Source organism: Lampris incognitus, chromosome 9 (assembly GCF_029633865.1).
Source record: "Lampris incognitus isolate fLamInc1 chromosome 9, fLamInc1.hap2, whole genome shotgun sequence".
Lineage (NCBI taxonomy): Eukaryota > Metazoa > Chordata > Actinopteri > Lampriformes > Lampridae > Lampris > Lampris incognitus.
In genome coordinates this window covers 40,587,822-40,610,077 of record NC_079219.1, presented here as the reverse complement: position 1 = coordinate 40,610,077, position 22,256 = coordinate 40,587,822, and the positions used below count along the sequence as shown (strand labels likewise).

General features: G+C 44.0%; 1 protein-coding gene across 1 annotated transcript in view; it reads left to right on the top strand.

Annotated features, from left to right (window-relative positions):
• Positions 1-6,457: 6,457 nt before the first annotated feature.
• adgrb1a (adhesion G protein-coupled receptor B1a) overlaps positions 6,458-22,256 on the top strand; it is a 128,367-nt gene continuing 112,568 nt past the window's right edge. The window contains exon 1 of the mRNA XM_056286986.1: positions 6,458-7,193. Within this exon, the coding sequence (XP_056142961.1) occupies positions 6,458-7,193 (736 nt within the window). The remainder of the gene's footprint in view (positions 7,194-22,256) is intronic.

Sequence of the window (22,256 nt, the reverse complement as noted above, 5' to 3'; positions counted from 1 at the left end):
AGCATTTTGTTGATATTGCTCTAGGCTTAGGTAGTTCTACAGATAGGCCGTATTAAAAAGGGTTTTCCTCATAGGACCTTCTATCATCTCAGCTAAGGGCCTCTTCAATTTGCCCTCCATGACACACCACTATTACAGTATCTGGAGACTATGGTAGAAATGGCGGGAGAGGGGAACATTCTGGTACACCATACACATTTACACTTGGCTCAAAAAAACTAGTTATAAATCCCGGGGACATAGTTCAGTATCCACCTTTGGGATAAGTCCAAAGTATATATAAAAAACAAAACCCATTCTGGGTGCTATAAGAAAAAACTCCAAACATACAATCTTTCTATTCTTCCAACTAGACCGTTTTGGATCACACAATAGAAAGATGTCAGTGAGGCAAAGTCCATCTCTTTGACCTGCATCCAACCCATCTTGAGCCTGTTTGAGTGCTATGTACTAGTATAATATAGAGATCCAGCTGAATTCAGATTGTATGACATAGAGGAGGGACTCCCGCAGAACCATGAGACACAAGGGCCTTTTGGTCTTGTGGTCTTGCTATGAACACAAAAGCTGTTCGATAAACTGGTTCTAATAGTGGATGTGATTGAGGATTCTTTCCATGACCTTATGATTTTCTCATCAGCAGGTTTCTGTCATCCATTCATTCATTCATTCATTCATTCATTCATTCATTCATTCATTCATTCATTCATTCATTCATTCATTCATCCATTCATTCAGTCATTCATTCATATTCAGCCGCTTCTCTGGGGTAGGGTCGCGGTGGCAGCAAATGAAGTAGGGCACTCCAGATGTCGCTCTCCCCAGTAATGCCCTACAGCTCCTCCTGGGGAATCAAAGGTGTTCCTAGGCCAGATTGTACACGTAGTCCCTCCAGCGACTTCTGGGTCTACCCCAGGGTCTCCTCCCAGTTGGCTGTGCCCAGTAAACCTCCAAAGGAGGGCGCCCAGCAGTCATCCCAATCAGATGTCTGAACCACCTCAACTGGCTGCTTTCGACGCGAAGGAGCAGCGGCTCTACTCCGAGCTCCCTCTGGACGTCCGAGCTCCTCACCCTATCTCTAAGGCTGAGCCATGACATCCTACGCAGGAAACTCATTTCAGCTGCTTGTATCCGCAATCTCACCCTTTCGGTCATGACCCAAAGCTCATGACCATAGGTGAGGGTTGGAACGAAGACTGACAGGTAAATTGAGAGCTTTGCCTTCTGGCTCAGCTCCCTCCTCACCACAATGGTCCAGTAAAACGTCCACGTTACTGCTGAAGCTGCACCAATCTGCCTGTCAATCTCCCCCTACATCCTATCCTCACTCGTGAACAAGACCCCGAGATATTTGAACTCCTTCACTTGAGGCAACAACATATCCCTAATCTGGAGGGAGCAATCCACCTTTTTCTGGTAGAGAACCATGCCCTCAGACTTGGAGGTGCTGACTCTCATCTCAGCCATTTCACACTCAGCTGCAAACCGCCCCAGTGTGCGTTGGAGGTTGCGTTATGATGAGTGCAGAGAAATAGTCTGAATTTGATTTTTGCCACACGTCTGGTTACAGATGCTGTTTCAGACTCACTACGACTACCACCAACGCGTTGCCGTATTTACAGGCGTTGGACAGTGGCCATTTTAAATTGTTTGAAAATAGTGTTATAGTTGTTAAAATGTTAATTTTGGAGTCAGTTAGTGTCTTAGCAGACATACTAACATGTGTAATGCATTAATATCTCAATCGGGCATTTATTTTGACAGAATATAGTGTTTAAAAACCGGCTGTTATTTTGACCGCCCATGGTCATTTTAGTAGGAGTGAAATCCCGTTCGTTTTAATTTAATTTCTTTCTTTCTTTCTTTCTTTCTTTCTTTCTTTCTTTCTTTCTTTCTTTCTTTCTTTCTTTCTTTCTTTCTTTCTTTCTTTCTTTCTTTCTTTCTTTCTTTCTTTCTTTCTTTCTTTCTTTCTTTCTTTCTTTCTTTCTTTCTTTCTTTCTTTCTTTCACTCTCCTGAAAGTCACCGGCAGGTGAGGGGTAGTGCTCTCCCACTTTTCAGATTTTTCTGATTCAACACCTTTCCTCTGTTCATAGTATAAGGTATACTGTGTGTGTGTGTGTGTGTGTGTGTGTGTGTGTGTGTATATATATATATACACCTTTACTTGCTACATCCTAATTCCTCTTGATTTAGCCACATATGCATATGGAAGGTAAAAGTTCACAGTAGCTGCTTTCCATCTGTTGGCCTCAACACAGAGATCAGCAGGGCTGGTGGAGGGAAGGGGCAGTGTTACTAATGAGGGTTTGGCCTGTCATGAACAGGAAGCTTTCACTGAGCAGAGCATGCTGGGCAATCGGGCTCCCTCGGCAGGTCTGAAGAGAAGAGGGTTGCGGAGACAGCGGGGGTAGCAGTGGGTGGGTTGGAGGGTGTCAATAAAGAACAGCTCCTTAAAGGTCTTTTCATTTTATAAATGTCAGACTTGTATAGCAGAGGAGGCCCAAGATCTTTTCTGAGACACTTAAGACACAGTGAAAACTTAGAGAGCTACCAGTTCCAGAGGACTATAAGTCAGGACAGACTACAAACCAGACAAGCAATGCATGGGCCTCGATATGGAGAGAGCAGGCCAGTGTACTGCAGGAAAAACTGAGTATGGAGAAACAAACTCACGTTGTATTTCCATGTAGATTAATTAAGTAGAAATACATTAGTTTGTTCCTTAACTACTGATTATTTAGTTAGTCCTCACTGCTAAACAACAACTGATCCCTGTTTCTATAATGGAACTTATGCTGTTGACTTGTTGGCCCTGTCTCTCTGAGGATGCTCACGCAAACACTAACACACTGTATTTCATCCACTAACACGCTGTATTTACACACTAACGCGCTGTATTTACACACTAACACGCTGTATTTACACACTAACACACTGTATTTACCCACTAACACAGTGTATTTACACACTAACACACTGTATTTACACACTAACACACTGTATTTACACACTAACACACTGTATTTACCCACTAACACAGTGTATTTACACACTAACACACTGTATTTCACACACAAACACACTATTTCACACACTAACACTGTATTTCACACACTAACACATTGTATTTACACACTAAAACACTCTATTTCACACGCAAACACACTGTATTTCACACACTAACACTGAATTTCACATACTAACATTGTATTTCACACAATAACACACTTTATTTAACACACAAACACAAACACACTGTATTTCACATACAAACACACTATTCCTCTGAAAACGGCTGCAACGTTTCTGCCTGTCAGGCCGTATGGCTGACTAGATTATAAACACACACACACACACACACACACACACACACACACACACACACACACACACACACACACACACACACACATACACACACACACTTTTTTTACACATTCAAATTTACTTAGTTTACTTTCTTCTGGATGTTCTGTGTGTGTGTGTGTGTGTGTGTGTGTGTGTGTGTGTGTGTGTGTGTGTGTGTGTGTGTGTGTGTGTGTGTGTGTGTGTGTGTGTGTGTGTGTGTGTGTGTCTCTCTCTGACTTGACCTCTCAGTCCATATACGTGGACTGAGAGGTCAGATCATATGGATGGACAGGACATGGACATTGTGAAGTGTCTCCATGGATGTGTTGTGTGCAGTGGAGACAGCAGTCATGAAGGAGGATGTTTACAACCAAGATTATTGTCCTGCCTCATCTGTTACAGCAAGGCACTGTTGTTGGCAATACTTTGAAGCATTTCTTAATGCCTCTCTATCCCTGCCTCATCAATTGTTTTCCATCAGCCTTTGGAGATCATTATGATTGATCAGTACAATGGTTCAGTATGATTGATCAGTATGATTGATCAGTGGGTGATGACAGTGTACTGGTGTCCTAGACTTCAGTGAGTTTCTCTCATCTGAATTGATTTTGTGTGAGAGGAATTCATTCAAACAGTCTTCCTCCAAGGCGCCTTGTTGTTATAAACGCTTTCTATTAGATTTATAATATATTTATAATAGGTTTAAGGATTTGCAGAAGTGATTGTTTGAGAGCAGCTACATTGTTTTAGTGTTAGAATACTGGTAAACTGTAGTGTAGCAATCTATCCTGTTGCCTACCAACACGGGGATCACCAGTTCGAATCCCCGTGTTACCTCCAGCTTGGTCGGGCATCCCTACAGACACAATTGGCCGTGTCTGCAAGTGGGAAGCCGAATGTGGGTCTGTGTCCTGGTCGCTGCACTAGCGCCTCGCCTGGTTGGTCGGGGGGGGGGGGACTAGCCTGATCCTCTCAGATCTTACTTCCCCCCGGTGAAGCTCCTCACTGTCAGGTGGGGAAAAAAACGGCTGGTGACTCCACATGTATCGGAGGAGGCATGTGGTAGTCTGCAGCCCTCCCCGGATGGGCAGAGGGGGTGGAGCAGCGACCGGGACGGCTCGGATGAGTGGGGCAATTGGCTGGATACAATTTTGGAGAAAACGGGAGGAAAAATCCAAAGGAAGAAAGAAAGAAAGATTATTGGTAAACTATGATTATACATGTACTTTTGGAATATGAGGCCATTATGAATAAGCATAACGGAGATACGACAGCATTGTTGATTGTGCTGTCTTTGCTCTAGGTCATTGGTGTACCATTTTAATTGCATTACCAATCTGATGCTTTGAAGATTAAATCCTAATTAAAATAAAAAATCATTCCAAACTAACTGTTTTAATATTTTGGTACAAATATCCGCATATTATTTTTTTTTTGGACAAAAGACAGTTCCTGGTGCATTTTAAATCAATGCATGAATGAGTTTCATATTTATTTCACAATGCAATCAAATATTAATGTAAGATATTGTTTTCCATCTGCCCAGTTAAAGTGTTGTTCCCTAGACTTTTTTTGTGTAGGTTGAGCATTGTATGCTTTATTTATTTATTTATTTATTTATTTATTTATTTATTTATTTATTTATTTATTTATTTTTGTTTGTAGAAGTAACACTGCCCTAAACTATAACAGAAATGCAGTACAAGCAGTAGTGGGAGAAGTATTCAGAAGTTTTACTTAAGTAAAAGTAGCAATACCACGGTGTAAAAATACTTTGTTACAAGTAAAGGTCCTACATTCAAAATCGTACTCAAGTACGAGTACAAAAGTATTAGCATCGAAATATACTTAAAGTAGTAAAAGTAAAAGTACTCATTATACAGAATTGCCCATTTCAGAATCATATATCATAATAATGGACTATAATTATTGATGCAATAATGTGTTTATCACATCATTGTTGCAGCTGGTAAATGTGGAGCTAGTTTCAATTACTTTATATACTGCTGCGTAGTTAAGCCTATAAACATATATCATTATTAGTTGATTTATAATTTGTATTAATAATCTAAATCTACAAAGTAACTAGTAACTAAAGCTGTAAAATGTAGTGGATTAAATAGTACCATATTTCCCTCTGAAATGCAGTGAAGTAAAAGTATAAAGTAACATAAAATGGAAATACTCAAGTAAAGTACAATTACCTCAAATTGTACTTAAATACTTGAGTAAATGTACCTAGTTGCATTTCACCACTGAGTACAATTCCATACAACAAACAATGTAAAAAATAAGGTTTATAAAATGACTATACTAATAAACTAAATATACTGGCACCATGTTAATGTTTGCTAATAAAAACAGATGACATGTACCTAATACTGATAGCTTCTATTAGTTAAAACAAAACAAGCTATTTATCATTGCATAGCTATATGTAGCTTACCCCTTATACAGCAGAGGAGCAAATGACCACATGTGTTCCCACTTTTGTAATTAATAGTCTCGTAATTGAACAAATTAACGAGCTGGCAGATGAAATATGAGAGAAGACGTGTGAGGAAAGCAGTTGCCTCACAGGAAGAGACCAATATGAACTTGGGTAATGAACAGATTTTTAACTAAGTCATTCTCTTTCTCCTCCCATCTGCTTCTGTCAAACCTGTTTTCGATTTTCTCACTCAGGCTGGGCAACTCAAAGTCTGTCACTCCCAGTTTACTGCAAAAACAATCACAGCCCTCAGAGATTTTTCATTGTTGAGGTAAATAGAACCAGGGTAATCCCATTTAGCTGTTTGATCAGATATGGAGTAAAACGCTTATCTTGTCTTTCTCTTTTCACAGGTTCATCTGAAGCCCCGAAATGATTGGCATGGCCATGGGCAAATCGCTGGATCTTTAAGAGCAACCTCCCTCCCTTCCCTCCTCTTCATTTTTTCCTCCCCCTCCTTCCCAATCGTTTCCCCCTAGCCTGCAGAGTTAAGCTGTTAAGCGAGCCCTGTGGACAAGCTTCGGTCTGCAGTTGAATCATCAAGGCAGACAACACTCAAGCAACCACCTAACAATATTTGATACCTTAGCCTCGCTATTGTCTCCAGTCTGCTAATCATGACAACCAATATCTCTCAGATGCCTAGCCATGTAAGTTGGCCACTTCCAGTATTGCTGCTGTACTTTTCATCTCTACTGCTAATGGAGGGTTGGTGCTATGCAGCCCCATCCGGCCCGGAGTCAGACACCTGCTCCACGCTGGTCCAGAGCCGTTTTTTCGGCTTCTTCCTTTCCTCCTCAGTATTCCCCACGGTGCCCTGTTCCTGGACCCTGCAGAATCCTGATCCACGGCGCTATACTATCTTCATCAAGGTGACCAAGCCTACTGAAGACTGTTTACCTCTGCAGCTTCGCACCTTCCAGTTTGACTCCTTCCTGGAGACCACGCGCACCTACCTGGGCATGGAGAGCTTTAACGAGGTAGTGAAGTTGTGCGACACCTCCTCTCCGGTAGCCTTTTTGGAGGCTGGAAAACAGTTCCTCCAGATGAGGAAAGGGTATCCACAGGGGGGCACAACTGTAACAAATGGTGATGGGAACTTCAAAACAGAGTACCTGGTGGTGGGCAAACGTAACCCCAGCATGGCCGCCTGTCAAATGCTGTGCCAATGGCTGGAAGACTGCTTAGCCTCCAGCTCCTCCAGTAGGCCATGTGGCATCATGCAGACACCGTGCCTTTGCTGGGAACCTCCACAACAGCTGAGTGAGGTGGGCAGCTGTAACAACAATGGGATATACCAGGAAAACTGCACACCGAGCGTGAAAGACACTGGAAAAGATGCCGAGATCAAGGGTGAGTAACAATATTTTTGATTAGAGAAGTTTGGTTAGGGTGGCATGGTGGTGCAGTGGTTAGCATGGGCGTGGTCGCTTCACAGCAAGAAGCTCCTGGGTTTGAGCCCCAGGGTAGTTCAACCTTGGGGGTCATACTCTGTGTGGTGTTTGCATGTTCTCCTCGTGTCTGCATGGGTTTCCTCTGGGTGCTCCGGTTTCCTCCCACAGTCCAAAGACATGTAGGTCAGGTGAATCGGCCATACTAAAAAATGTCCCTAAGTGTGTGTGTGTGTGTGTGTGTGTGTGTGTGTGTGTGTGTGTGTGTGTGTGTGTGTGTGTGTGTGTGGGCCCTGTGATGGCCTGGCGGCTTGTCCAGGATGTCTCCCTGCCTGCCGCCCAGTGACTGCTGGGATAGGCTCCGGCGACCCTGAGAGCAGGATAAGCAGTTTGGATAATGGATGGATGGATGGAAGTTTGGTTAGAAAGGTTCATATGTGATAAATATTATTTGTTGATGGAATCTTGAAACATGGTTTCATGTCAAATTAACTGTAAAGAGTAACAAAAGTGTCAATTATGAAGGTTATCTCTCTTCAAAAGGACAAACCCAGTCTTAATGTTTACAGACTCTTACAGACACTGTGGCAAATCTTAGTGGATTGATGGAGTTTTGCTTGTTGAACATTTGGCAGCCAAACACACAGCTTAGCATGCTCAAAAAAGTAACAGAAGAATGATGTCCTTACTAGTAATCTGAGGAAAATGTCAATGATTTTGTGAAAAGTATTGACTGAAACTGGATCAAAACCAAGAGATTTTGTAAGGTTAAGAGATGGGGAAAAAAAAGAGCAAGAATGGAGTGAGACAAGTGGAGGTGTAGAATTTCAACTGATGGAAGTGAGCTCTATGACCTTGTGAGGTTGGCGCCATGTTCTAAGTCTCATGACCAGGAGAGGGACACTGAATCAGCCTCTGGGAAGCCTGTGGGCTGACAGGAAACCTGAGAACGGATACGGAAAGGTGGGATGCTTGGAAAAGGGGTCGGTGATGTGCAGAAACAAAAAAAAAGAGAGAATGAGTGAATAAGAGAAATGAAAGCAGTGAGAAAGCAGGGGAAATGACAGGAAAGATGAAGAGAGGGGGGAAGGGGATGAGACAGGGGGATATGGCTTTAATTCTGCTGCTACCTACTCACAGTTTCCCTGCCTTCCCTCACCAGACAGAATGTGGCCTGAAATTTCTATCCTCTCCTGATCAGGGCTTTGGCCAGAGGGATGGAACATTTCTTGGCTCTCCATTTTCTTTCTAACACATCCCCCATCTATTGCGCCCTCCTCCCCTCCGCTTCTTCGGGTCCCTTCAACCAATCAGCCTGTGGTCTTATTCCATCTACGTGCCTTATCCCTTCTTCTCCTCCTGTTCCTCTTCACCCCTATCCTTTCCTCACTGTTCCCCTCCCGAGGCCCAGGAAGTGGATAGTGGGTTGATACTGAGCCAGACATGTGAAGCTAACCAAGCAGAGAAAATGTTGTGGTGGGTATCTCCTGCCCCATCCTCCCCTGTTCTCTTGTGCCACTAATGTCCCCTGCCACTTGGGCTCCTCTCAGCTAGTTATCGCTCTTATATAATCACGCCTATGGTTTTCAACAGCAGGATGTGGGCTGTTTGTGCCGCAAGGTGAAAAAGAAAATGATGTTGAGTTGGCTTGGTTTATTTTTTTTCCGTTTTCCTCTACCTTGCTGTGTGTTTCCGAGATAACCTAGCCAACATGAGGAAAGCCTTTCTGAGGTGATGAACCCAGTTTTTTTTGTTTTTTTTTTCTCTCTCTCTCTCTGACTGTCAGCGGACTCGCAGTTGATGAATGAATGAGGTAGGCAGTCGATGAATATTTGGGTGGATGGATGAACGGATGGATGGAATGGTGTCTGAAGAAAAAGAGAGGGTGGTGAGACATAATGGATTCTGTGTGGAAATAGGGCTGGGAGCCAGGCGTAAGGGGTTTGCTGTGCAGAAGGGGAAGAATGGAAGGATGATAGCTGTGAGTGATGAATGATGGCAGGCTGGGCGAAATAAAGATAGAGGATGGGAGAGGGGAAAGCAGGACACCAGAGACACTGTTAAGTTGGCAAGAAGGGACAGCACAGGAGACTAAGTTGACTACAGCTGATATGAATAGATATGAGGTGCATATGCTCAACTAAATTCTGCTTGATCTGCCTGTCTCAAGATGTCTGCACACTGAGGAATCAATAGCTCTTTGTCCATACCGCCTCCTCCTGCTTGCTCTCTTAACTGTGGCAAGAGAACCTCCTTTCATAGTATCTTATGTGCACCCCAGATGGAGGGGTCAGTCACCACAGTCAGCTCTGAAGCTGGGTTTCATTGAAGTGTGTTGAAGCTAGGGGGGCTGGGTAGGCGACAGCCAGTCGGACATTAGGGCTGTTATCAGAATACATGGTGGGTGGGGTGAGTGTGTAGGGCTTCTTTCGTGCATGTAGCATGTTAACAAGAATGTGTTCGTGTGTTGGCATATATGTAAGTGTCCACTTGTGTGTGTCTGTATAGTGTCTTTTGATGGATGCAGAGCAGGAAAGGATTAACCCCCCCCCCCACACACACACACACACACACACACACACACACGGCAGCTGGCTGGGAGGCACAAACTGATTATAAGATTGATCAGCGTGTTAAGAGCTGAGTGAAAGAGGCAGGCAGAAAAAATAGAGAAGTGGGCATCGAGAAAGCGATATCGGCCAAGTGATGAGGTATGACATGGTAAGACCGAGGGAGAAACAGTCCTGAGAGTTTGTAAAGGCAGAAAGAAATGAGTTGAGAGGCAGAGGGAGATGTGACCCGGACGTTTAATAAGTTAAGGGTAACACTTTGTACCGACAACAACATGGGCTCATCTGGTTCATGAAACGAGCCACATGTGATTCTGTCACTGCCATATTTACTACCACTCTCTGCAGTGGTCAGTACTGAGTTGTGATTTCAAGATTCAAGATTCAAAGGTTTATTTGTCACATACAAGTACAATAAGCAGTGAAATGTTATTTGGCAAACTCCAAAAACTATGCAACAAAAGAGAAATTGAACAACAATAACAATAAAATGTGAAAAAATACAATAAAATACAATAAAATTTTAAAAACTTGAAAATAATATCTGGGGAGTATACAGAAAGTATAGCCCAATAAGTATGTATATGAAATGTGCAGTTACTATACAACACAAATACAAGTAAGTACAGCTGTGCAAACAGACTGAATGAGTAAAGTGTGAAGTGTCTGTGGAAAGTGGGAAAGTGGGAAAGTGGCAGTGATGGATGGATGGATGGATGGATGGATGGATGGATGGATTGCATTCATGTAATGGTTGTGTTGTGTTTCGTGTCCTTATAGCCTGGGGGAAGAGACTCGTAAGTCTCTCGGTGTTGGCCTTCTGGCTACGGAAGCATCTGCCTGACCACAGCGGCTGAAACAGTCTGCTATTGGGGTAATGGGGATCCATAATAATCATTTTAGCCCTAGACCTGCACTGCTTGGTGTATAACTCTTTTAGGGGGTGAGTGTGGACCTGGTGGTACTCTCAGACAACCTCACCACTCTCTGCAGGGCTTTTTGGTCTTGAGAGATACAGTTCCCATACTGAGCGGTGATGCACCCTGCCAGAATGCTCTCAGGCTCAATGGCATCAGAGTAGAAGGTTTTCTCGATTGGGGGGGAGACACTGAACTTTTTCAGTTGCCTGAGTTGATAAAGATGCTACCTTACCTTTATCTCCAAAATGTCTGTGTGAAGTGTCCATGTTAGGTCCTCAGTGGCTCAAACACGGAGGTACCTGAAGCTGCTCACCCTCTCTACTGGGACTCCGTTGATAGAGAGTGGAGTGTAGGTCTTGTCCACAACAAGCTCCTTGGTTTTACAATGTTCAGGGAAAGGCTGTTGGTCTGGCCCAACTCTTACAGATCCCCACCTCTTCCAGGTAGGCCTCCTCATTGTTGGTCAAGATCAGGCTGACCACTGCAAAGTGCTTGGGAGAGAGGATCAGGTAGAGTCTTTAATAATCCTCTCAAAGCACTTCATGACTAAATAAGTGAGAGTTACAGGATGGTAGTGGTAGGTTGCGGTTGATTGGATTGGTTGTGTTTGGTACTGGATAATTAGTGGACCTCTTGAAACATGTGGGTACTACGGACTGTGCTATTTCAACCATGCCCTGGCCCTTTAAATGCTTTTTCAAAACAAGCCCCAACCCCTACCCCATTGGTTGTAATGTTTTCTATCTGTGCATCGTACCTACCCCATTGGTTGTAATATTTCAAATGTTTTGTATCCTCTCATTGGTTGCTGTCCACCAAAATTAGGGCCGTGGCGCAGGGCAACATAATATTTACTGACTGTGTGTTCTTCTTTGTTGAATCACATTGGCAGCTGATGATTGTGCGATGCATGAAACAAGCTTGTACTGAAATGCATTAAAGGTTTTTTTTTCTTCCTACGTCTATGTTAATATCCCGCTCCTCATTTGTTGAGCACTTTTATCCACACCATTGATGAAAAAAAAATTAATTATATATATATATATATATATATATATATATACACACACAGACATACATACATACATTATCCATTTTTGCTGTGAGGCGACTGCGCTAACAACTGTGATGCCGTGCCGCCCTGCATATATATATATATATATATATATATAGTGGGTGGTGTAAAGTGAGAAGAGCCAGGGGAGAGAACACAGCCCTGAGGAGCACCTGTACTGAGGGTAAGAGGGTGCGAGGTTAGGTTATTAACCTTCACCCTCTGTGGCCTGTTCCACAGGAAGCTCCAAATCCAGTGGCATATGGCTGGGTCAATGTTCATATCCAAGAGTACGGTAAAGAGTTTCAAAGGGTTGATGGAGTTGAAGGCAGAACTAAAGTCTATGAACAGGATGTGTATGTAGGTGTTTAGTGATTCCAGGTGTTGCAGGGCATGATAGAGGGCTATGCTAACTGCATCCTTCGGGATTATCTCATTACAATGGCATCTGCCAAGGGATGGGGTATATTATACAGCAAGTTAACAGTCAATTCTTGAAGTTGAGGTGTTGGAAGCAGCAAAAAGGTGGGGAGGGAGGTGGTCGGGGTGGTATTGTCGATGTTGATCAATTTCATCGGGGAAAAGTAAACGTGATAGTGATACAAACCTATGGTCGGACACATCAAGCTCAATGATATTTAGGTCAGAGCGAGGTACATTTCCAATGATAACGAGGTCCAGTGTGTGGCCACGGTTGTGGGTGGGGCCATTCATATGTTGTTTGGGGTTTAATGAGTTCAGGTGGGTTGGGAAATCAGCAGCCATAGAACATTTGGGGAATCCACATGTCGGGGTGGCACGGTGGCCCAGTGGTTAGCACTGTTGCCTCACAGCAAAAAGGCCCTGGATTTGAACCCCAGGCCGTCCCAGGTGCTTTCTGTGTGGAGTTTGTATGTTCTCCCCATGTCTATGTGGGTTTCCTCCGAGTGCTCCGGTTTCGTCCCACCATCAAAAAAGACATGCAATGGAAAGAATAACAGGAGTTGGTCCCTAGGTGCTGCAGTTGCCCGCTGCTCTTATACGATAGGATATAAATACAGAGAACAAATTACATTGTAAGATTACAGTTCGTTGAAAGGTACAATGACAAAATAAAGTAGCTTTCTTCTTCTTTCTTCTATATTAACATCACAATATCAAAATATTGGAGAGAGTGGGACATACTGAGGTAAGAAAATTAGAAAAAAAAAACTCTGGGATGAAGGATGAGTTGGATTTTGAAGGGTGGTAAATGAGTATAACCAGTAGGGATTCTGTTGGATATCATTTAAAAGCAAGGTACTCAAAGGATTAGGTTGCAGAAACAGTCAGTGGTTGGAGCAGTATAGAGTCCTCCTACAGGACAGCAATGCCACCACTGTGGCCACAAGCAGGAGTTTTTTCAATGCAATTATATCCCGGTGCTGATGCCTCATTAGATGGGAGAAAGCACCCTCTTTATACCAGGTTTCCTTTAAAAATATCAGGTCAGAGCCATTATCAGTAATAAAATCATGGATGAGAGTGGATTTATTGGTCAGTGACTGTGTATTAAAAAAGTACAATGTGAACGGGGTTTGTGGGAGCGGAGGCAGCACGTTTTTTTTTTTTTTTGTAAAAGCTGCAGTAAACTGTAGTCTATGATGTGCGCATCTGTGTGAAGTTATGCAGTTGATGTTATTATTGCAACTTGGGTTAAAGTCGTAACCTCGGCCAGAGACCCTGCACATATACTTTTTTTTGAAGGGTTCTGATTATTGAAACATTGGTTTCCCTCTCTGTAGCATTTTATGTACCAGGAGGCAGAAGGCTTCGAGAAGGTAGCCATGATTAAAATGAGCAAACCAACCATGGTTGAAGGAGTCCTATGGGTTCTGACAGGTATTGCAGATCTGTCATGGCCACTAGGATGGTAACTGCAGGTCACGAAGAGAATGAGAATCCAGTGGCAATAGAATGATGGAGGGTGGGGGGCTCAACCAGGCAGGGAAGGGGTGGGTAGGAAGTAGATCCAGGTGAACGCCAGCAGCCATCTATGAAAAGTTTGGCAATACAATCAGAATAATCTGTCATAATGAGAACAGCAAGAGAAAAACAATAGATAAATAAAAGACCTATCCTATGAAATAGTGTAGATAAAATGGTAAAAGGTAAAAAATTAAATCACGCAGCAAACATTTTCACCGGAGAGAAGCAGCAGCCAACTCGCAACAACGCACTCTCTCCAAGTCCAAAGCTGTGATTACGTGTTTAATATAATCTAATGTCATATAATGTAATGCACCTATATAATCCAATTCAGCAACATATGTTGTAAAAGATAACTGATTCATAGCAGTCCATTCAATTTCAACAGAGAACTTTGACAGTTTTCATTAATGTGAATTTGGGAAGCGTATTTGAATCCACTGACAGGACTGTGAGAGCTCTGCAAAACAAGCTCAGGTTTGAAGATTCAAAATCTGTTTTTATTAGCAGAGAAATGTTTACCTTTACAAGAGAGTGAACTTGATGGATTGCTCATCTAAATTGAAAAAAAAAAAAAGGTAACAAAACATCAAAAAAATTAAGAAAATCTAAAAAAAAATCCACTAATATGGAGAATTTGCAGTGAGTCAATAGCATGGCTGTCGTTCATATGAAATAGCTTGGACAATATGGTTGCTTGGGTGAGAGGAATTACTGATAATCTTCCTATATGCTTCCTGGACCTGTAGTCATATACAATAGGTCCTGGACAGTAGCATCTTGCAGCTCATGGTTTTCTTGGGTGATCCTTCTGCCCGTTGCAGTCTGACTCCGTCTTGGAGAATGAGGAGCGAGGATGGACTTTAAAGCCACCACAACTGCCAAAGAAGCACAGCAGTGAGTAAAAAATGACTGAAGTCAAGCATCTAGCGTGCACCTCTAGTGTGCACAGGAAGCATCCACTGACACTTGTCAAATATGAAAGCCACTGCATTTTGCACTGCTTTGTAAAACCAGCAAACACCTGTTTTCCAAAGAAAATATGAATCTGTAGGCGTGTCGATGCGTAGGAGTGAACAGTGTTGTCTGAATTCACAGCTAACGAAGTAGGCATGCTTCAACTCAAGGTTACAGAGACGACGCCGGTGTAAGGGTTTTGTATTGCAATGAAGAGGAGCATTCTTCTTGGCTCACATCAGGCCTGAGAATTCTCTCATTGTCCCAGGACTATGGGAAGTACATTCTCGGCTGGGCTGCTTTGATTATGACGTCTAAGTTTTATTTCCACCTTTTAGATAAACTTCTTGCATGGTAATGCAAGAAGAATGTTCATAGTAACACAGTTCTTATGTCCTTTTAACAAGACAATACTCTGCAAAGAACAGAAATAATTTGTACAAAAGCTTTTTGGTAAGTGCTGTAGAGCCCTGGTGAAAGTAGGGGATAATGAAGTGACTCAGCTTCTGATTAACTTGAATCTGCATCAGTGGTTTCTATGTAATTGCTGTTCTCCTCAACACCCTGAATGTATCTGGACTGCATTGTTTCAAAAATAAGGGGTTTCTAACTCCCTGCCATAAGGAGCAATGAACAGTCAGTCCCCAAAGCAGATCTAATGCATCAGCTCCTCATCTCAACACACAGACACCTACAACCACACCGACATACACACATGCGGGGATGAACACACTTACATGCACACACACAAACACACACACACACACATACACACACACACACACACACACACACACACACACACACACACACACACACACACACACACACACACAGTCACACTCAATGAAATGTATCCAGATAATGGCACACCCACTGCTGCAACCACGCACTGGTCCCCTATGATGGAGTGTAGGTGGCTGACAGAGAATAAAGCCGATTGTGTGTGTGTGTGTGTGTGTGTGTGTGTGTGTGTGTGTGTGTGTGTGTGTGTGTGCGTGTGTGTGTGTGTGTGTGTGTGTGCGCGCGTGTTTGTATGAGGGGAAAGAAGTGCATGGAGGAAGGGGGATATGTAGCGTTCACAATGGGGGGCAATGTGTGGGCAGGAATTGACTGAAAAAAAGATGGCCCTCAGATTGCTTTCTGCTTGCGTTACCACACCCAGGACTGTTCAGCCATGTCCCTGCAGCTAGCCAAACAGTCTTTTTTTGAGAAATCTTGTCTTGAAAGTGTACTGAGTTCGGTTTTATTTTCTGCAGATGTATGGGATTTTTTTAACGTGAAAATGAATGTATGTTCATGTAACATTCAGCTTTTTAAAGAGCATTTTTGGCTTGTTTCAGGCCACTCACATTCAGAAAAGATATAAAGAGGTGTAGATGTGGAGGACAGTGATGGAGGTGTCCATGTATAAATGATGTAAAGGGGTGTAGATGTAGAGGACAGTGATGGCGTCCATTTATAAAGGAAATGCATGGTGTAGATGTAAAGGACAGTGATGGAAGTGTCCATGTATAAAGGATGTAAAGGGGTGTAGATGTAGAGGACAGTGATGGAAGTGTCCATGTATAAAGGATGTAAAGGGGTGTAGATGTAGAGGACATTGATTGATGTGTCCATGTATAAAGGATGTAAAGGGGTGTAGATGTAGAGGACAGTGATGGTGTCAATTTATAAAGGATATGAAGGGTGTAGATGTAGAGGACAGTGATGGTGATGTCCATGTATAAAGGGGAGTAGGTGTAGAGCACAGTGGTGGTGGTGTTCATCTATAAAAAGGTGTAGATTTAGAGGACAGTGGTGGTGGTGTTGGTTAGACTGATGGTGGCGGTGTTGTAGCTGAGATGTTGTAGTAGAACATCTCAACCCAGCTTTTCACAAGTCCGCCTAGAGCGTTTTGGTAGCTAATGCTGGGGTTTCGTCTCCCTAGTCGCCTCATATTTTATCGGCCTAACGAGCTGGACCCCACTTGTGTTGCCTATGTCCCATGGGTGTGGACATCCTCTATAGCTTTCTATCATGTAGGCCCTTTGGAGGGAGTGCATTGTAATGTGAGGTTTCTTCTGAACTAAGAAAAAGAGATGTTCTCGCTGAAAGTGGCCTTGTGATGCATCCTGTTGAATCTGTCATGAGGGCGCTCAGTTCTTCCATTGTACACAGAGGAAGCTAATATTTTAGCAGGGTCACACCATCCAGTTTTATACAATTGGGCTCTTCCAAAATATAATTCGCTCCACAACAAACCCGCAGCATGGTTTGTAGTCAGTCGGGAAGCAAAAGGATCTGCTGTGGCTATGTAAACTATGTGAATCATTTGTTTCTGCCAATTTCTTCTGTGAATGGGACCATAAACCTTCAGCTACCTAGCTGCAGTCACATTACTAGTTGATGGTCACGGTTCTTCTCAATGAGCTGCTGTTGTTAACCACAGACAAAACAAACAAACACACAAAAAATGAGCTGGTGCTGTTAACCACAGACAAAAAAAAAAGAAGGTGCAGCAATTGGACCACACAAACGTGTTGGGTGTGTTTGTGTGCAAGTATGTGTGTGTGTGTGTGTGTGTGTGTGTGTGTGTGTTTCTGTAAACATGTGCATCTGTGAATATGTCAAAATATAGAGGCAACGTGGCATCCAGGTAGTGTAGCGGTTCATTCCGTAGACTACCAACACGGGGATCGACGGTTTGAATCCCCGTGTTGCCTCCGGCTTGCTCGGGCGTCTCTACAGACACAATTGGCCGTGTCTGCGGGTGGGAAGCCGGATGTGGGTATGTCTCCTGGTCGCTGCACTAGCGCCTCCTCTGGTCAGTTGGGGCGCCTGTTCAGGGGGAGGGGGAACTGGGGGGAACGCCGTGGTCCTCCCACGCGCTACGCCCTCCTGGTGAAACTCCTCCCTGTCAGGTGAAAAGAGGCGGCTGGCGACTCCACATGTACCGGAGGAGGCATGTGGTAGTCTGCAGCCCTTCCCGGATCAGCAGAGGGGGTGGAGCAGCGACCGGGATGGCTTAGAAGACTGGGGTAAATGGATAGGTACAATTAGGGAGAAAAAAGGGGGGTGGGGGAATATAGAGGCAATTAATTCACACCCCTTAGAGGAGCGAGAGGATTATAGAAAAAAAAGATAACCTGAACTTTCTCTGAATGTCCACCTGCATGCTCCCCGCTCACGTGTGGCTGCTGTATGAGGGCTGGCGGCCGGCAGCACACAGCCAATTATGTGATGCCAGGATGTGATTGGAATCCCATTGTGTTCAGACAGTCAGGTTGTCACCATTCATAAGTTAGGTATTCCAATCTTGCTCCCTTACTGTCAGCTTCTCTCCCTTCTTTCTCGCCTGTTTCATGTGTAATCACAGCCTCTCCGTTTGGAGGGATTCAGCCGAGTTCCACTGCTGTTCCACTTCCAACGAGTTTTGAAAACGTTTGTTTCCCTCAGCAAAGTCTTCGGTTATTTACACACTGGCTTTGAATTGTTAAGTGTGTGGATGGCTGTAGGGTTGTGAGTGTGTGTGTATGTGTGTGCGTGTGTGTTTGTGTGTGTATGTGTGTGTGTGTGTGTGTGTGTGTGTGCATGATGCACAGACATGCTCTTCAGATGTGAAGATAAATAGAATAAAAATGACCCGCTGTCCCTCTGATAAGACTGCACATCATGTGCTTACCGAAAGGGAGCTGAACGATTAATTGTGAATGTGTGTATGTGTTCACTCATGGTTATGTGTGTGTGTGTGTGTGTGTATGTTTGCATATTTGAATATTCACATGATCTTGCTCTTGTGTGTGCCTATGCAAGTTGTTAGCTTGTGTGTTTGTGCCTGTGTGTCTTTGTGTCCTTGTTAGGAGCAGGCGGTGGCTCTGTCAGATGGCTGCAAAGGCAGCTCTCCTTGGTGATATCACCTGGAATGACACCCAGAGGTGACACACTGACAGAACACACACACACACACACACACACACACACACACACACACACACACACACACACACACACACACACACACACACACACACACACACACACGAGTGTTGAGGATAGTGTGTTGGTCAGAGCCTGCCAGACCCAGGAGAAGGACTCATTAGTGCAGACATGTCCCATATGCCACACTAAGCAAGACCAACAACACACAAAACACACAACTTCACACACACACACACACACACACACACACACACACACACACACACACACACACACACACACACACACACACACACACATACCATTGGACGCTGATGGGGCATCTTGAATTAGTACAGTATGAATGTACCTATGAGTCCAATAGATGTAACAATGCAGTAGAGCAGATAAAGCAGTTACTGTGTATGGAAGGCAGCATGATGCATGGCCTCAGCAGGAGGGTCTCAGGTTCTATCCCGGCCCCACGTTCGTGTACAGTTTCTCCACACATTTGCATGGGTTTCCTCAAATTACCCTGGTTTCGGGCGTCCGGGTAGTGTGGCGGTCTATCCCGTTGCCTACCTACACAGGGATCACCTGTTCGAATCCACGTGTTACCTCCGGCTTGGTCAGGCGTCCTACACACACAATTGGTCGTGTCTGCGGGTGGGAAGCCGGATGTGGGTATGTGTCCTGGTCGCTGCTCTAGCTCCTCCTCTGGTTGGTCGAGGCGTCTGTTCGAGGATGGAGGGTGTAGATCAGTGACTGTGTTAGTGCTGATGTTTACTGAGCCACTGCAGACACCGTACTGAGGAACACTCAGTTATACAGGTTACCGGGTGAGGGGCCGCGAAGCGATAGTGCTGGATGCTAGCTACACGTATGTCGTCTTATTGCATCCTCGTCGTGTTGGTTAATAAACCAGGTTATGAGTACTAACCCTGCGTCATTCATGAGAACACGAAACAGAGGGGTAACTGGGGGGAATAGTGTGACCCTCCCATGCACTACGTCCCCCTCGTGGAACTCCTCAATGTCAGGTGAAAAGACTTCACATGTATCGTAGGAGGCATGTCCTCTGCAGTCCTCCCGGAATCGGCAGAGGGGGGTGGAGTAACGACTGGGAGGACTCAGAAGAGTGGATAATTCGCCGGATACAATTGGGGAGGGAAAAAAGGGGGGGGGTTACTCTGGTTTCCTCCCACACCAAATAGGAGAGCCCAAGTTGTCCATCAATGTGAACGTGGGTGAGATTGAGTCTGTGTTTTCTGTGATGGACTTGACGCTCGGATTTTTATTGCATGCCATATATTTTTTATCATGATTATTATTATTATTATTATTATTATTATCTAACAAACATGAGGACAGGGTCAATTTAGTCATCCTTTTCCCTTGTTAAATGTTTGATTGTAATACATTGAGTCAATCTTGATGTGTCAGGGACCGGCTCTGGATTTTGTCTGTGTCCCATCTCCTTTTAAGATTGATTTATGCACTCATTTATTTTTCCATCAAAGCATATCAAATCTGATCAGCCAATACTTTTCAAAATTATTTTCCATGCCCGTCTGAGTTATTATCTTATGCTCATTCTTTTCATGTCGCCAAACTAAATATTACACGGTCTAATATCTAACAAAATTACAATTAACTTTTTCTTGCATCTATTAAATTCAGCATATTGCGACTCAGATGCCTGGGTTGTACTTGAGCTTAAAATTGTAGCTGCTCTTTTGCAAGGCATCTTGGTATGGGGGTGTAGCTTCATTGGAGATGGACTCATTAGATGATAATTTTGAGTCTTCCATTAATGCTTTCTGGGATGTTCTTCAAGATGGCGGGTGGGTGGTTGCTTTCTCTATGGACATGCTGCGGCGTGTTGTTGGGCTTAATGTACGGCTTGTATGTGCCGTTCCTTATGTCACCGTACAACCCACCATTACATACTGACTGCAAGCAAATCAACACACACAGCAGAAGACGAAACATCACCTGGTACAACCCCCCCTCCCCCCTACAGTGACACCGTGGCCACAAACATCGGTAAGCAGTATTTTGAAATGTTGGACAAGTGCTTCACCCATCAACTGAGGAAGATATTAAATAGGCACACCTTCAATATTAGTTACAGCTGCATGCCTAACATTCAACAAATAATATCGCCCCACAACACAAGAACCATGAACAAATCAATGACACCTTCATCACAATCGGACTCCCCCAACTGCAACTGCCGTGTGAAGGACTCATGTCCCATCGAGGGAAAATGCCAGACGAAAGGAGTTATCTACCAAGCTACGGTGACGAGAAATGACAACGGCAAAATAGAGACACAAGTCGGTCTAACAGAGGGAACATTCAAAAGAGGTGTAATGCACACGTGTAGCCTTAGAAACAACCGTTTAAAGAATGTCACATCTTTAAGCCGCTATATTTGGTCATTGGCGGACAGAAACATTGATTATTCAACCACCTGGAAAATCCTCTCAAAAAACAAAAACAAAGCATATTCAAGCAGTAGTAAAATGTGAAATCTATGTCTAACTGAAAAATATTTTATCATTTGCAAACCAGTCATGTCCACATCGAATAACAGGAATGAGTTGGCCAGCAGTTGCAGACATAGATAATAAGCACCCATTTTGTAATTATAAATAAATCATGACAATAGACAAATATCCCCCACCCCCATTGGACCGTTAGCGGACACGTGTTTTTTTTTAATGTTGCACCTTTCCCTTCCCCATTGGACATTGTGCACGTGATGTGCATAACGAGGCAGTAACTGGTAAGTCCTTTCCTTGAGTAGCTTTATGGACAGCTGATGATTGCTTATGACATGAAACAGGCTTGTACTGTCTCAAACAATTTACCCGACTACTGGACTATATGTGTAGTAGTGAATTCAAGGGGCGAGCAGGGCACTGTCGCCACAACCGGGACGCGAACCCGTATCTCCCTCACCGCGGGCGAAACGTCAGTCGACTAAAGGGACCCGTTACCCAAGGGCCAACGTGTCTACTTATCCATGCACGTTTTTTATATATATATATATAGTATATAGCGAGAGAGACAGAGAGCGAGCGAGCGAGCGGTCGCCTCACAGCAAGAAGGTCCTGGGTTCGAGCCCCGGGATAGTCCAACTTTTGGGGTCACACACCGCTTCCGCCTCTGTGTGGAGTTTGCATGTTCTCCCCGTGTCTGCGTGGGTTTCCTCGGGAGCTCCGGTTTCCTCCCACAGTCAAAAGACACGTATAGGTCAGGTGAATCGGCCATGCTAAATTGTCCCTATGTGTGTGTGTGTGTGTGTGTGTGTGTGTGTGTGTGTGTGTGTGTGTGTGTGTGCGCACGCGTGTGTATCGGTCCTGTGTGGCGGCCTGTCCAGGGTGTCTCCCCGCCTGCCGCCCAATGACTGCTGGGATAGGCTCCAGCATCCCCGTAATCTTGAGAGCAGGATAAGTGGTCTGGAAAATGGATGGACGGATGGATATTGGAAGGGGGCGAGACCCCAGTGCCCTGTACTGGCCAGCCCCCATTGCTGCAAGCTTGTTTCATGCGTCACGCACTCATCAGTCGCCAGTGTGATTATAGATAGATAGATAGATAGATAGATAGATAGATAGATAGATAGATAGATAGATAGATAGATAGATAGATAGATAGATAGATAGATA